Source organism: Mastigoproctus giganteus, chromosome 1 (genome assembly GCF_048544385.1).
Source record: "Mastigoproctus giganteus isolate SK-2022 chromosome 1, ASM4854438v1, whole genome shotgun sequence".
Classification (NCBI taxonomy): Eukaryota; Metazoa; Arthropoda; class Arachnida; order Uropygi; family Thelyphonidae; genus Mastigoproctus; species Mastigoproctus giganteus.
In genome coordinates this window covers 139,254,837-139,271,339 of record NC_143575.1, presented here as the reverse complement: position 1 = coordinate 139,271,339, position 16,503 = coordinate 139,254,837, and the positions used below count along the sequence as shown (strand labels likewise).

Below are 16,503 nucleotides of genomic sequence, written 5' to 3'. Positions count from 1 at the left end.
CTGGAATTTAAGAACAAGTTTGAGCTTCTGCAGATTGCTCAGGCAAGGAATATCGACAAGGAATATTACAACTTTCTGAAAGCAATAAAGCCCAAGAAACCTATAAGTAAAAAGAAATCCAAAAAAGAAAAAATTAGTTAAGAAACACTTGTCATGATGAACCAAAGATGACAAATGAAGAGCAAGATAAACACAAACAAGGAGAAAATTGAGTATACTGAGTTATGCAAAACTATTAGAAAGAGACTCAGAGAGGACACAAGATTTAACACAAGAAAAGTAGAACAAGCATTAAGGGAAAACAAAGGACTTAAATCAGTAGCCATGAGCAGTAATACAGAATGACAAATGATACTGAAACTGAAGAATAGTGATGGTGTACTTATAAATAGCAGAGAAGGCATAATTCAAATAGCAGGAGACTACTATAAAGAGTTATGCAAGGAGCGAGGGAATGATGCCAACAATGGGGATGATGGATCGCAAATTAGCAACACATACAACATACCTGATATCCTTCCTGATGAAGTAGAATATGCATCGAAGAAAATGAAGAATCAGAAAGCCCAGGGGGAATATGAAGTTACTGTAGAGTTGTTGAAATTGGGAGGAAAAGACATGATACAAAAACTGGCAAGACTCTTCACAAAATGCATTAGAAAAGGTGTGACGCCTAAGCAGTGGAATAATGCAATCATAGTTTTGCTGCATAAGAAATGAGATAAATCAGAAATTATAGACCAATTAGCTTGTTATCTCACATCTACAAGTTGTTCACAAGGGTCATTACTAACAGATTAGAAAGAATACTTGATGAGAATAACCGAAAGAGTAAGCTGGCTTTAGGACAGGAATCTCAACTATGGATCACCGTCACGTAATGCCACAGCTAATGGAGAAAGTAAATGAATATAAAACACCATTATGCCTGGCATTTGTGGATTATGAAAAGGCATTTGACTCCATACAGCATAAGGCAATGTTTCTGGCACTGGAAAGACAAAGCATAGATACCCCGTATATTATGATTTGGAAGAAATATGAGAATGCTACCTCCTTTATTAGACTAGAAAAAGACATTAGTAAATTTAAAATTGAGAAAGGAGTTCAACAAAGAGACACAATACTGCTGCCCTTGAGGAAGCTTTCAGAAGATTAGACTGTTCGCAGAAAGGAATCAATGGGAATGGAGAGTACGTAAACCATTCACAATTTGCAGTGACATTGTGGTCAGAAACCACAATCCCAAAGAATTAGAGGAAAATCTTAATCAGTTATGCAGAGTTAGTAAGGATTTTAGAATAAAGAAGAATATGGCTAAGACAAAAGTAATGATGAACAAGTATGCCATAGAAATGGATATAATGATTGAAGGAGCATTAATTGAAAAGTTGGAGTCACAATTATTTGGGACAAGTCATTAGCTGTAATAATGATAAATGGCTGGAAGTCAAGAGGAAAGTAAATCTTGGATGGAAGTATTCAGGAAACATAGTCACATACTTGGAGCAATATCCAATTCGTCAGAAACAAAAAATAATGAACCCATGTATACTACCCACCTTGACTTATGGAAGTGAAACTTGGGCACTCACCAAAAGAATGGAAGAGAAGCTGAGAACTACACAGAAAAAATGGAACGAATTATATTGGGAATCAGACTGTTAGATAAGAGAAACACATGGATTAGGCAGCAAACTCAAGTAAAGGGCAGTCTTATCAAAACTAAAGAACTGAAATGGTCTTGGGCAGGACACATATCTCGAAGACTGGATGACAGATGGACTAAGAAAATAACAGAATGGTACCCAAGAGGAGCTAAGACAAAACCTGGAAGACAACAAAGGTGATGGATAGATGAAATTCATGAGTTTGAGGGCAGGAATGGCCATTGCACAAAACAAAAGGAACTAGAAAGTTGCTGGAGAGCCCTTCATCCTGCAGTGTATTGAAAATGGCTGATGATGATGACTATAGAGAATGATACAAGGAGCGAGGGAATGATGGCAGCAGTGGGGGAAATGGATCGCAAATTAGTAACACATAAGACATACCTGATATCCTTCCTGATGAGGTAGAACATGCTTCGAAGAAAATCAAGAATCAGAAAGCCCCAGGGAAGATGAAGTTACTGTAGGGTTGTTAAAATTGGGAGTAAGAGACATGACACAAACTGGCAAGACTCTTCACAAAATGCATTAGAAAAGGTGTGAAGCCTAAGAAGGAGTGGAATAATGTAATCATAGTTTTGCTGCATAAAAAAGGAGATAAATCAGAAATTATAGACCAATTAGCTTGTTATCTCACATCTACAAGTTGTTCACAATGGTCATTACTAATAGATCAGAAAGAATACTTGATGAGAATCAACCCAAAAAGCAAGCCGGCTTTGAGACAGGATTCTCAACTATGGATCACCTTCACGTAATATTGCAGCTAATAGAGAAAGAAAATGAATATAAAACACCACTATGCCTGACATTTGTGGATTATGAAAAGGCATTTGACTCCATACAGCATACGGCAATGTTTCGGGCACTGGAAAGACAAAGCATAGGTATCCCATATATTATGATTTTTAAGAAAATATATGAGAACGCTACCTCCTTTATTAGACTAGACAAAGAGAGTAGTGAATTAAAATTGAGAAACGAATTCGACAATGAGACACAATATCTCCGAAGTTGTTTACTGCTGCACTTGAGGAAGCTTTCAGAAGATTAGACTGGTCGCAGAAAGAATCAATGTGAATGGAGAGTACCTAAATCATTTACGATTTGCAGATGACATTGTGGTCATAAGCAATGATCCAAAAAGAATTAGAAGAAAATGTTAATCAGTTACGTAGAGTTAGTAAGGATTTTGGAATAAAGGTGAATATGACTAAAACAAAAGTAATGATGAAAAAGTATGCCACAGAAAGGGATATAATGATCGAAGGAGCAGTAATTGAAAAGGTGGGGTCATATACTTATCTGGGACAAGCCATTAGCTGTAATAATGATAAATGGCTGGAAGTCAAGAGAAGAATAAATTTCGGATACATAGCATTCAGGAAATATAGTCACATACTGAGGAGCAATATCCCAATTTGTCTGAAACGTAAAATAATGAACCAATGTATACTCCCCACCACGACTTAAGGAAGTGAAACTTGGGCACTCACCAAAAGAACAGAAGAGAAGCTGAGAACTACACAGTGAAGAATGGAACAAATTATATTGAGAATCAGACTGTTAAATAAATTAGGCAGCACTCAAATAAAGGACATTCTTATCAAAACTAAAGAACTAAAATGGTCTTGGGCAGGGTACATAGCTTGAAGACATGATGACAGATGGACTAAGAAAATAACAGAATGGTAGCCAAGAGGAGCTAGAAGAAAACCTGGAAGATAAAGACGAAGATGGACAGATGAAATTCACGAGTTTGTGGGTAGTAAAATGGATGGCCAGTGCACAAAACAGAAGGAACTGGAAAGTTGCTGGAAAGGCCTTCATCCTGCAGTGGATTGAAAATGACGATGATGGCATTAAGGGTAAGTTGCTACAATGGATGAAAATGGTTGAGTGGGAGACGACAGCGAGTGGTAATCAATGGACACTGCTCTTCGTGGACTAATGTTATTAGTGGAGTTCCCCGGGGCTCGGTGTTGGACCCATTGTTGTTTGTATATTTCAGCTCATACCCGGCGAAGCATGGATGCTACAAGATTTCGAAATGCGTCTTGTAGTATCTGGTACCAGCATGTAACCAGCAGATCCTTTAACTCCTGTAAGGTCCATCGTAGAGACACCGCAGATCAGAGTTGCTGTTCCAACACAAACCACAGATGCTTGATGGGATTAATGCCTGGGGAATTTGGAGGCCAGGGCAATACCTGGAAGTCTTCCTCATGTTCCGTGAACCAGTCTCACACAATCCAGGTGGCGTGGCATTGCACATTATCCTGTTGAAAGCCAGCACCACCAGAGGGGAAGACCATTGCCATTAAAGGGAATACCTGATCAGCAATGATGTTTAGGTAGGTGGTAGACATCAGAGAGCCCAGCACATGGATGACTAGACCCAGGGTATCCCAGCAGAACAATGCCCAAAGCATGACACAGCCACAGCCACAGGTTTGTTTTCTTTCCCACAGTGCATCCAGGCAACATCACTTCCCCAGATAAATGACGCACACATACCCGGCCGTCCACATAGTGTAACGGGAAACGTGATTTTCTTTTTTGATGACCTTCTGCCAATCACTCATGGTCCAGTTTCGATGCTTGCGTGCCCATTGTAGGTGCTGTCGCCGGTGAACCATGGTTAGCATGGGCACTTGGAGTGACCTGCGGCTATGCAGCCCCATTTTCATCAGGGTTCGATCTACTGTACGCTGTGACACATTACTGCCGTCACTGGCATTCCAATTACCGGCGAGTTACGCCACAGTGGCCCTTCTGTTGCCACATACCAACTGGGAGAGCCTTCGCTCACTTCGAGCATTGATGAGCCGTGGTCGTCCAATACCTCACTGCCAGTTCGTGGGTTTTTCCTCCTCGAACCACTTTTGGTAGGTACTAACCACGGTTGACTGTGAGCACCCCACCAGCCATGCTGTTTTGGATATGCTCTGATCCAGTCATCTAGCCATTACAATTTGGCCTTTGTCAAACTCACTTAAGTCTTAAACCTTTCCCATCTGAAGAACAAGAGTGACACAGATTAACGGAGCTCAGTATCAGATGTTTTTTATACAGTGTCCCGACCCGCGCCGTAGTTCACCTGCAGTTGCTTCAATGAGCATAACGACTCACTGGTCATAATGTTTTGGCTCATTGATGTATATCAGGTTTAATATCCAAGTTTGCAGATGATACAAAGGCTGGCAGGATCATTAATGACACTAAAGACAGTATGCTGCTCCAACTGGATCTAGATAAGTTGGGCAAATGGGCTGAGAAGTGGCAACTGAAGTTTAACATTGACAAATGCAAAGTACTGCATGTTGGTAGCAATAACCCAAGGAAAACATACCAACTTTGTGGTACTACACTCAGGGAAATGGAAAGTGAAAAAGACCTGGGGGTAACTGTGCAGTCAAATATGAAGTGCATACGGGCTGCCAGTGCAGGTCATGCAGTCTCATCAATGATATATAGGAATTTTGCTAGCAGGGACAGGGAGGTGATTATCCCGTTGCACAACGCAATGGTCAGGCCACACCTAGAGTACTGTGTACAGATCCGGAAGCCTCATTTTAGGAAGTATGTAGAGTTGCTAGAATGAATAAAAAGAAGGGAACAAGATTGATGAGGGGAACAAAGGGGGTGCTCTTACCAAGAAAGGCTTAGGTTCTGCAAATTGCCGCACCTTGAGAGTAGGCACCTGCGAGGTGATCTGATTGAGTTTTTTAAGGCCTTGAATGGGTTGAGCAAGCTGAATGCTGATGGGATCTTCCTCTTGCTCAGATTAAGAACCTGAGGGGGCATAGATTTAAATCGAGGAAAGACAATTGTAGAATAGATGTGTGCAAATTTGTCTTTAGCCTGCGGATAGTTCATTGGTGGAACAGACTTCCATCTTTTGTTGTGGAAGTTGATAGCCTAAATAAATTTAAGGCTGAGTTGGACAGGCATTCGGAACAAATGAAGTGGGTGAAATGGAAGAGTTTATTTTTTTGCATGATGCTATATAAGCTTGCTTTCTTGCATCGTATGCCAATGCTAATGCTCATCAGCTCCTAAGTTTGTGCTTCTCTCCCTCTGAAACAGAGACATGAAATTTTATATTTGAAAAGTATATAAATAAAGCTCTTTAATACTGTATAAATGTTTCAAGATGTAAAGTGCAGCTTATTATATACAATCAACTTTGCTCTTCCAAGAATTTAGTAAGGTTAATTTAAAATTCCCATAATAGTGTACACTATACCTTAACTGCAAGTTATTACAATTTATCATGTAATGCTAAACTTCAGTTTTGTTCTTCCACAAAATGTTTTTGATGTTATATATCTTTTTTAAGTATGTAAATATCCCTGTGTCTCTCCAATAGCCTAATATCTTTTTCTAAACGAGTCATTTCTGCTTCCAGTCGTTCTTTTCTAGTTTTCTTCCTAAGAGTGTCGGTAATAAGAGAAAGCCCTTGATATTCATGATGCACTTCTCTCCAATTTTCCTTCAGGCCCTGTATAATAATAACAAACAGAATATAATTAAATAATACACATTTTTGGTAGAGGGTAACTCTATTCTACCTCATATTACAATAACATTGTGCCTAATTACAGCAAATTGTGGTGCTCATATTAAAAATCACAGTTCTCCCTTTATAAGGACTACCTTATCCTTTAAACTGCATATATAATGCAATAGTCTCAATACATCTTTTCAAAGATTTCCTTCAAGTATTTGCACTTCTTTCAAACGTGGAAAAGGTTAAATGGCTGTCTGTTATGACATCCTGTTTCAGGAATAACTGGTCCCTAGTGGCAGCATACAGAAAAATCAGTTTTAAAGAAGTTGCCCAATGCTTATGCATATGTCAAACTGAAGTTTTCAAAGTTGATATATAGTATATAGTTTTAGCCATGTAATATGGCTAAAACTATCTGTTTTGTCTGAGTATTGCCACAAAAGGCTAAGTCAACTGTTGAGGGACTGGTTACTCCTGAAACAGGTTGTCATTGTATTCTCTTAAGCAAACACCTGATTAACCTTTGGTGAGTCCAACTGTTAGAAAGTAGTGCAACTCGTTATAAAGGCAAGTTTGTTCTGCTGTGAGAAGCCATTGTATTATCAGTGCAGTTTAAATTCAGCTGGCCCCCCCCAAAAAAAACAGATGAAAGAACAAGACAGTCCTGCACACACCTTATAATCTTATAATTTCTCCTTGGGTGAGCACTTTGCATCACTTTAGAACAGCTGAGAGCAAAGAGAAAGATTAAAAGTGCCCAAGGTGGGTACAGCTGGAAAAATGTATGCTTTATGTATCCATAAGTGGCAACTGATGTACACAAATAACAGATTTTGCTGCCATTATGATTAATCATACTTTTCAGATGCATGACTAAAGTAGGGAGAAAAACAACAGGTAACTCAACGTCAGATTCTGTATCTTATTTTGCATTAACACATTAATGGTGACAAAAATGAAACTTGCCAATCTTAGTTATTAAGTGCAAGAAACTGATTTAATTTCACCACATCACAATAAAAGCAAAATATCATACAAACTAATAAACATTGCCTTGTTATAATGGGGAATTAAAAACTTGCAAGGTACATCAATGCTATTCATGTGTATCAGAGAGCATATCAGAGAGTTTGTTAGCAGTAGTTTGCTACTACACAAGTAGTGAGGAAATACTGCTTACTATTAATTACTAATAAGCTTGTGAGAATAAATACAGCATGACTGTGCACAGAATGTGGGATGTACTACCATGATGTTGCTGTTTTGCTGTTTTCTCTTGCACTTTGTGGTTTATTATGTCATGAACTTTGAAATGTGCTTCCCTAAAATCTGGAAAATTTTATAATCCAGCACCACTCAATCCTCGAGGCTGCCTGATTTTAGAGTGTACTGTAATACATTATTGGACAGAGTAATTTCCAATCAATCAGAGGACACACTGTCTTCTGATATTTGAAAGGCATTGGCATAAAGCTGACAGACCTCTCACTATTTACCAGTATGAGAAAAAAAATCATTAAATGGTCCAAATTATTATATCTGGCTAAAACTTTTGATACGTGAGTGACTCTAAAAGAAATAATCAATATTGGGCTGCAACTTGGTCATTTATTCCACAGGGATACATGTCCAAGTTGAAGCCCAATGATGTATTTTGATTCTAAAATAAGAATCAACACATTAATTTTTCTGCCCTTAAATAACCATTCAGTTGCAGCAACACACTAGGGGGTTGCCACTCCCTGGGGTCCAGAGCATGTTTCACATCTCTCAAAAAGTAAAATAACAATTTAGTACAAATAGAATTTTTCTGTGTTGTGTAGTATTGAATAATTAGAGAATGTCAGTCAAAAGTACAGCGGGTCACTTTCAGTTGCATAGTAAAACCATTCATGTTCATTTTTCAAAATATGAAAGATCCTTCCTGTAAAGCATTTAACTTTTCTCCATAATCCGCTTTGTTGGCCACATGTGTAACAAAAATGTGTCATACCGCAAGTGCTTTTTTTGGAGGTTTAGTTTTTTTTTTTTTTTTTTTTTTTTTTTATGCAAACCTATAAAAATTTACATATGTAAGCAGTTTCTTTATACACAGTTTTGATTGTAAACTGCTTCTTTTAAATTTAAGCATTCAAAAACATGACAGTTCACACTAGATGATATGATAAAATATATGTATTTAACATTCTACACAAATCTCCCATCATTTGTTTTTTGTCCAAATAAAAGCACTGGTTTCTTAACTGCATTCTGTATGACTTCAAGCTTGAACCAGAATATGACAATTATATTTAGGATATTTGTTTCCTGAGTAGATGGAGCATTTTTAATCCTCCCTTTGGTTGTTATCCCCATATATACAATTTGAGTGTTTTCTGATTTCTTACCTTCAGTTATAATAGTATCAGGAATGTTTCTGGAATTTAAGTAGTCTGCTACTTTACTTTTAATTCTTAAATTTCAAGTGCCCATTTAAGAATTCTTTTATTTGTCCTTCATATGGTGCAAAAATAAGAGAGGCTGATCCTGAAGAGATTTATATGGGCTGTATAAGCTTGCTTTCTTAAATCGTTTTCCACTACTAATACTTTTGAAGGAACTGACCACAAAGGCACTATAAGTGGGAAGCCATTTGTATAATATCAGGGGTCATTCAAAAGGGACACCTTTTGAATGCCCCCCTGATATTATACAAATGGCATCATACACCACATTAAAATTAAAGCCTGGCTTATTATATATCATAATTCTTTGAGGTGGGGGAAGTTGAATCACACCAAACTGACTCTTGGTTAAGAGTCAGTTTGGTGTGATATAAGCAGGAGAAAATGAAAACAAGAGTATAGGGGTTAGTAAATTATAATGTATTATGAGGGATATTGACCAACTTATAGGATGGTCACTCACACAGTACTAAGATTTATCTAGATGACTGTTTTTTTGCAACAAGAGAAAGCAGTGACTCTTCATGCATTAATAATCTGCAGATAAAAGAAACACTAGGTGGCAGTGATTGCAGATTGATGTGGGATTTATTTAAAGATGTAACTATGTCAAGGGCAAAAGGAAGGCCCTTTTCTTTCATAAAGGTGACTGTAATGGTCTCAGACAGTTTTTAAATTCCATTCAGTGGGACCAACTGGTGGTGTTACCAACAGCAAATTCTAAATGGAAAGCATTAGTAGAGGTATATGATGCAAGAAAGCAAGCTTATGTTGCAAGCCAAAAAAAAAAAAAAAAACCATTTCGCACATCCATTTCCTCTAAACGTTTGTCCAGTTCCTCCTTGAATTTATTTAAGCTATCAACCTCCACAACAGATGGAAGTTTGTTCCAGCAATCAACAACCCGCTGGCTAAAGGCAAATTTCCACACATCTGTTTTATAACTGTCTTTCCTCAATTTGAATTTATGGCCCCTCAGGATCATAATATGAGCAAGAGGAAGAATCCCATCACAAATGAGCCTGCTCAACCCATTCAAGGCCTTATACATCTCAATCAGATCACCTCGCAGGTGCTTAGTCTCCAGAACTTAAGCCTTTCTTGGTAAGACCACCCCTTTGTTCCCCTCACCAATCTTGTTGCCCTTTTCTGTACCTCCTCAAGCAACTCTACATCCTTCCTAAAATGAGGCCTCCAGACCTGTATGCAGTACTCAAGGTCTTATACAAAGGGATAATCACCTTTTCCCTACTAGCAAAATTCCTGTATATCATTGACAATACCCCATGACCTGTCTGCACTGCTCATAAAACTTTATATCCGACTGCACAATTCAGCATTCAGAGAAGTAATCATAGAGGTTACTGCACTTTTTATACCAACTAAGAAATACTGTTCAAGGCATGAGACTAATGAGAAAATGAACTTTAAAAAAAACTTTTTTTTTTTTTTTTTAAATTCTACAATGCACTAGAAATGCACATAAATTATCAAGAGATAGAGGAACCTACCATAGATACAAACTAGCCTGCAATAAAATCACAAAGTAAATTACGAGAAGTCAATCAGAAAATGGAAGCAAATACTGCTCTACTTAAACAATAAGGCAGTGGAATGTTGAGTCAGTTTTTTCCTGTTAGATGGGAAATGTATAACTGTTGATGACCCTGCTGGACATTCAACAAATTTCTTTGGGATAGAGATGCAGAAATATATCAAACTCTAACAGGGGGCTAAAATGATTTTGCAACAACTGAGAGGGAGGTTGATGAAGCTAAACTTGAATGAGGTATCTGGGATCTATCCAATTATATTAAGAGTGGCAGCAAAGGGGATAAGCATCCTTGGATTCAGGGGGAGGTCACTGTAGACTGGAGATTGGTTTTTAGGAGCATTAGCAACTAAGGCCATACTGCTCTGGGGATATGCGGTGGTCATTACCTGACCTTTCCGCATCCTCCGTATTTGGTGGGCACGGGCTTGAACCCCGGTCTAATCAAGAAGCGTGTGCTACGTACTTGCTGCTCCTGCCCACCTGGCTACGGAGGCACCGGTAGCAGTGTCCTCAATGATGAACTTTGTTCCATTTGAGTGGTTGTGTCAATCAGCAAAATGGCAGAATGTGGAGTAATGATAATTCTCATATTTTCTTATGGAACTTATATCCTCAAAAAATTGAGGTGTATTATGCCATTTCATATCACTGAATCACTGAGTGACTAGATCTCTGTTCTTCAAAAATATAGTTAACAGAAACGTTTTTGATTATTTTATTTCTAAAAATGTGTTATCCCCAATCCCCAGATTTAATATTGCCATATTATTATTTATGGGGGTTGGTGAAGGGCTAAGTATATAAAAATAATCCCCCACAGATTAGAGAAAAATGAAATAAAATATGCAGAATAAAATTGCAAACGAATACATTAAATTTTTTTTTTAATAAAGTAATCTAAGATTTGCTCTGCACACTACATTTTACATAATGCTCCTGACCTAATCTGCTGTGGTGTTTTTTCTTTTTTCTTTCTCACTGCAGCAGATTAGGCCAGGAGCATTATGTAAAAGATTGTACATTTAGAAAAAGTAATATTAAAATTGCTTGATTTTAATATTACTGATTATGCAATTTTAATAGTAATATTTGGGTTGCATAAATTTTGAAAGTGTGACATATTCATGAAAAGGCTGAAAAATTTGTGAAAGATCAATTTTTTTTCCACAAATAACCTTTTGACATTTTGAACCATATTCCAACCTTGAATCTTTCATAACACTTAGCAACTGCTAAACAAGCAGGGACAGGAGAAAGTATGAACGTGCCAAGACGTGCTCTCTACCTGTTTCTACCTGGAAACATTTTAAATTAACCTAGTTTTGTGTACCTCAACAAAATGTCAATTACGTTAAATATAGTTAAAGTATTATTCCTGTGGAGTTTTACAGTAAGGTTGGAAAAGACAGATGAAAAAAAATTCGACTTATCAACATTAAGTTATAGACTCTCTGTACTGATAAAAAAATATATATATATATTTTATTACATATTTCATTAGAGAATAACAATCAAGACAAAAAAAAAAAAAAAATTTACTTTTCTTAATTTTAGTACATATTTTCTTACCTCAAGAATCTTATTCTTTTCTTCATCAGTTAGTTTATGGGGTGCATCTTTCATATACTGATCTTTAACAAAATTCTCATATGCATCTTTGGCATACTTCATATCCTCTGCACGCTTCAAAAGATACTTTGGCGTTTTTCCAAACTCCTATATTAGAAAATATAAACTTTACAATTCTCTTCAAAAAAGAGAAGAATATTAATCTACATATAATCAAAGCAAATATATATATATATATATATATATATATATATATATATATATATATATATATATATGCAAATAACCATCCATCTTTTTTGTAATTTTTTCAACAATCACATTTCATAAAATTGTGACTTCAGCATTTCCAGTTTGTTTCTGAGTGTTCTGGTAAAATATTGCACAGTTGCACTAACTGGCTATAATTTTTTGCATAATTTAACATTCTGTGAATAAAAAAATGTTGTGCCCTTTAAAGGTGGTCTTTTCTTTGTTTTTCATTAGTTGTTCAGTTAGTCAGTCTCAGATAGAAGTTGAAGAGTTTTTACAATTTTGAAGAAAATTACTTGTAATTTTTCCTTCATAAAATAAAATTATACCTCTTTTTACCAAAGTTTCCTTGCAACATATAGGTATGCTAAGTCTGCATAAATTTTAAACTGGAAATCTATTTGGCAAAGATTAAAAAAGAGATTACAAAGGCAATGGCAGATTAGTAGCAACAGTGCCAGATAATATTTTATACACAGTAAATTCAGTTAAAAGACAAAACTAATAGAAATGAATATTCACAGTGGATGAGCATGCCATATTCTCATCATCAGCAGACAATTTGCTATTGTACATTTAAAAACTCTGAAGAAGAAGAATCAATCATACTTTAGTAAATTGTTGGAAAATATGTCTTCTGTAGACATTGGTCATCAATGAATTTCTGATAGTCCACAAAGTTATGACCTGAAAGTTTACTAGTTAAGATACCAATAATTTTTTTACAATGAAGAGTTGCTTAACAAGCACAAGAGTACACATTCCCAACTGTTATTTTTTCAATATGGTTTATATATCTTGAAAACACAGCATAAAAGATGCTCTGAAGCATAGAGTAATATGTGCTTGTATTATATGATTTGGTATAACCATTCAATTTTGTTACACTAGGCGCCTCCGTAGCCAGGTGGGAAGGAGCAGCAGTGCGTAGCACACGCTTCTTGATTAGACCGGGGTTCGAGCCCGTCACCACCAAATACGGAGGATGCGGGAAGGTCAGGGAATGACCACTGCATATCCCGGAGCAATATGGCCTTAGTTGCTAATGCTCCTAAAAATCAAATAACAAACGTTACACTAACCATTAACCTTTTCCAAGATCATTTTAAATTACAAATCTTCCAGTTAGCACTGCTTTCTCTTATGCATTTTCAACTATTTGTAGGCACAGTTTGAAACAGATGATAGCAAGAAAATATATTTTAAAATTGGAGGAAGAGATCTTCAATGTAGGCTGATATTGACTTACATATGCTAAAATTTTCTAGAATTCAAATCCAGAAGATAATGAAACTGAATGAAGTGAAATATGAAGTCCCTTAAATTTCATCTAATATCAGACAACCAAGTAAAAATGAGAACAGATTAAAAGCATTTATATAAAATTAATTTTTATGAAAAAACTCACTCCACACAGTCCACTGCTAGCACCAGACATTTTCATTAATCTCATTCTGGAAAGGGTTAAGCATGATTTGAGTCTGTGTATGTGTGTATTATGTTCTTTTACAATTAAAGCATGTTTCGTGTTTTCAAAAAGGTAAATCAGTTGTGTGGTAAAAATTTGACAGGATGTGTAACGAAGCTAGAAAAACAAAGCTAAGGATACCAAACATCTAGAAATATATTATCTGAAAGTTCACTAGTTATAACACATGACTCCCAAAAAAAAAAAAAAAAATTTTACAATGAAAATCATCTGTGCAGTAAATTAACTCAGAATATTCAGTAATTCTTATATAACTGAGAATGGCTCATTATTCTGTAGAATCAGAGAATAAATACTCATTGTTACTTATTAAATAATTAAGTTATTAATTACCACCATGATCACAATTCATGGAAAAGCTACATCAAAAAATCCGGTAAATACAGTGGTGAGCACACTGTAGTATTCCATCTTGACAAACAACACAATGGCAGATAAATTAAGATACTGACATGTTCTGGCAATCTGTCATAATCCAACTGACTGACTGACTACAATTACATTACCAAAAGCACAGTGAGACTAGCTTCAACTTAAAAATGTAGTGACACTGACCTGCAGATATTCCTCATGAGAGACAATGCATAAGTGCAATAAGTGTAAAAGTGGGTCACATTCCAAACCTTGCACTGTAAGCTCAAGAATATTCATGCTCCTAGTACCAAGTTTTGAATTTTAAAATAAATTACAAAATGGTGGAATGGAAAATAAAAAGGATGCATCCAAAAAATTTAAGTAATTAATTTTAATAAGATAAGAAACAAAAAAAAATTTAAATAACTTTTTTTTCCCTGACATATAAGTTAGTCAGTTGATTGTTTGATATGTACAGCAAGGCCATGAGGTGCTTGTGAATTACACATTCTGCTGTTTCATAAGATGAAAAAAACTTTGCTACCTTCACCTGAGAGCACTAACTCAGCCACATGGTGTTGACGGATGACTGGAATTACTGTGCTACCACAAGATGTAGCTACAAACAAACTTTTTTTTTTTTCACATTAGTTTCACATTAGTAGCTGATGTATAGTTGGGAAGTTCTCAGCCATCCATCTTACAATCTCAACTTCCCAAACAAGTATTTCTGGTCTGACATGCAGTGTTGTATTATTGTGCAGAAGGATCACTCCAAGGGATAGAGGTCTGTGTCACATTTTGTCTGATGCCCTCCTGAATTAGCATCAAATGTCATGAATTCCAGAAGAATTATATGTTCATTATCCCAAAACATCAATGCCATAACCTTTCCAGACAAAGCATTTTTTTAGACTGTACCAGTACAAAATATTTTGCACCAGCTCAGCTTGAAAGCTTTGACTAGTAACAGTATTGTCACATAAGGAAATAAAAATTTTGGATATGCAAAAAGTAGAACGCCATTCAATGTGAAAGTAACAATATCATTATTGTGCAGTATATTACAAAGAAGTTGTCGAAAGATAGTACATACACAGGACTAAATAATTTATTCAATGCATTTATATAGCAGAAGACCAAATTTCAAACAAAATATGGGAGGGTCAAAAATTTGTATTCACCCAGAAGTGGTTGTGATAGAAGGTGAAACAAACAACATGTATTACACTTTTTCCTTTACACCAGGCAAAATGGCACATTTTTGTCACCTCTCAATACACTCTGCAAACCAGTATTGTAGAAGTCCTCTAACTATCCTTTAAACCATGAACAGAAATCACCTCATCATCAGAAGCAAAGTGTTTTCTACGAAGAAAGAGCAAGATAGAGGAAAAAAATCAGAGGGTGTAAGGTCGGGGGAATAAGCAAGATGTGGCACACCTTTTGAGCATTTTCCCCATCATTTCTTCTTTTATACTCACAAAGCACATAGCTTTATGAGAATGTTGGAAGAATACTTCACCATCACAGTACTGCCCTTTTGAAGGTAATCTGTTAGTATTTGTTTAGTTTCAGGATCACAGTGGTGGATCCAAGTTTCATCCACAGTGACTAGCCATGAAAAAACTTTGAATTTCCTGGCACATCAACTTCATGTGCACATTGTGCCTTTTTCTTCTGAGGTCAGAAGTGTGGGAATTCATCTAGCAGACTTTACTCATATATGCAAATGTTGATGGATGATGTTCTCCACAAACCCTGCATAATTTGGAGCTCTGCAGCTAGTTCTTTGATGCTGTATGGCGATCTTCTAGAATTAACTCCTCGGCCTCAATTTATGCAATACTCTCTTTTGTTGCAGCAGTCAGGGACGGATTTCCCATCGAGCACTGTGCCTACGACAGGTTTAGGAACTACAAAGGAAGAGAAAAAAAGTAAAAAATAGGGAGGGAAAGGTTTTCAGATTTAAAAATAATGCAACTATAAAACTTCAACATTATTCTTGAAATTAAATGGAAACAAAATCTAAAATATCATCATTATCTAGATTACTTGTAACATTTCTTAAGATTATAAAAGTTTCTTGCTTCAGCTTCTTGTTGTAGCAAAATCTTTAAAGAAGTCCTCGAAGTCCATATGACAAGTAATATAGTTTTCGATACATAGAAGTGCCAACAATGATAAGCAATCTTGGTTCATAGTTCAGCATTCACAGTTCTTGATCTGCTTAAGTTTTGAAAATTAGCACTCTCCTTCCACATTCGATCCAATTATGGATAGATAAATTCTTAAAGCTATGTGTACGTTTGGGAAACTAGTAATTAGTTTCTTTTATTTGTGCCTTTATTAATTCTGCCACAGATGTTTTGCCCTTGTATAGTGCCAAAAACAATAGGAATTCATCAATGAAGTCTACTTCTAAGTCAGAAGAGTAGATGTTTACTAATGCCGTGGCTTTGGATCAAATTTCTTCTTTTCACATAGATTTATCTATAAAAAAACTGAAGGTATCATGCAATGCATTGTATGCAGAACATCATTTTATCATTTCTGTGAATTTAAAAAAGCTTGAATTCAAAATTATTTTTTGCACTTAGTTCTGCAAAACCAGAAGGAATTGGTACCAATTCCTCTGGTGTTTCATCACATGGTTT

The 16,503-nt window shown here is 36.1% G+C and overlaps 1 protein-coding gene across 1 annotated transcript in view; it reads right to left on the bottom strand.

Annotated features, from left to right (window-relative positions):
* Positions 1–5,867: 5,867 nt before the first annotated feature.
* The window catches only part of LOC150091162 (enkurin), a 98,130-nt gene continuing 87,494 nt past the window's right edge, over positions 5,868–16,503 (bottom strand). Inside the window, exons 4-5 of the mRNA XM_090382341.1 lie at positions 11,752–11,898; positions 5,868–6,174 (exon numbers count right to left, since the gene is read on the bottom strand). Coding sequence (XP_090238467.1) covers positions 5,995–6,174; positions 11,752–11,898 — 327 coding nt within the window. The 3' untranslated portion in view covers positions 5,868–5,994. The remainder of the gene's footprint in view (positions 6,175–11,751; positions 11,899–16,503) is intronic.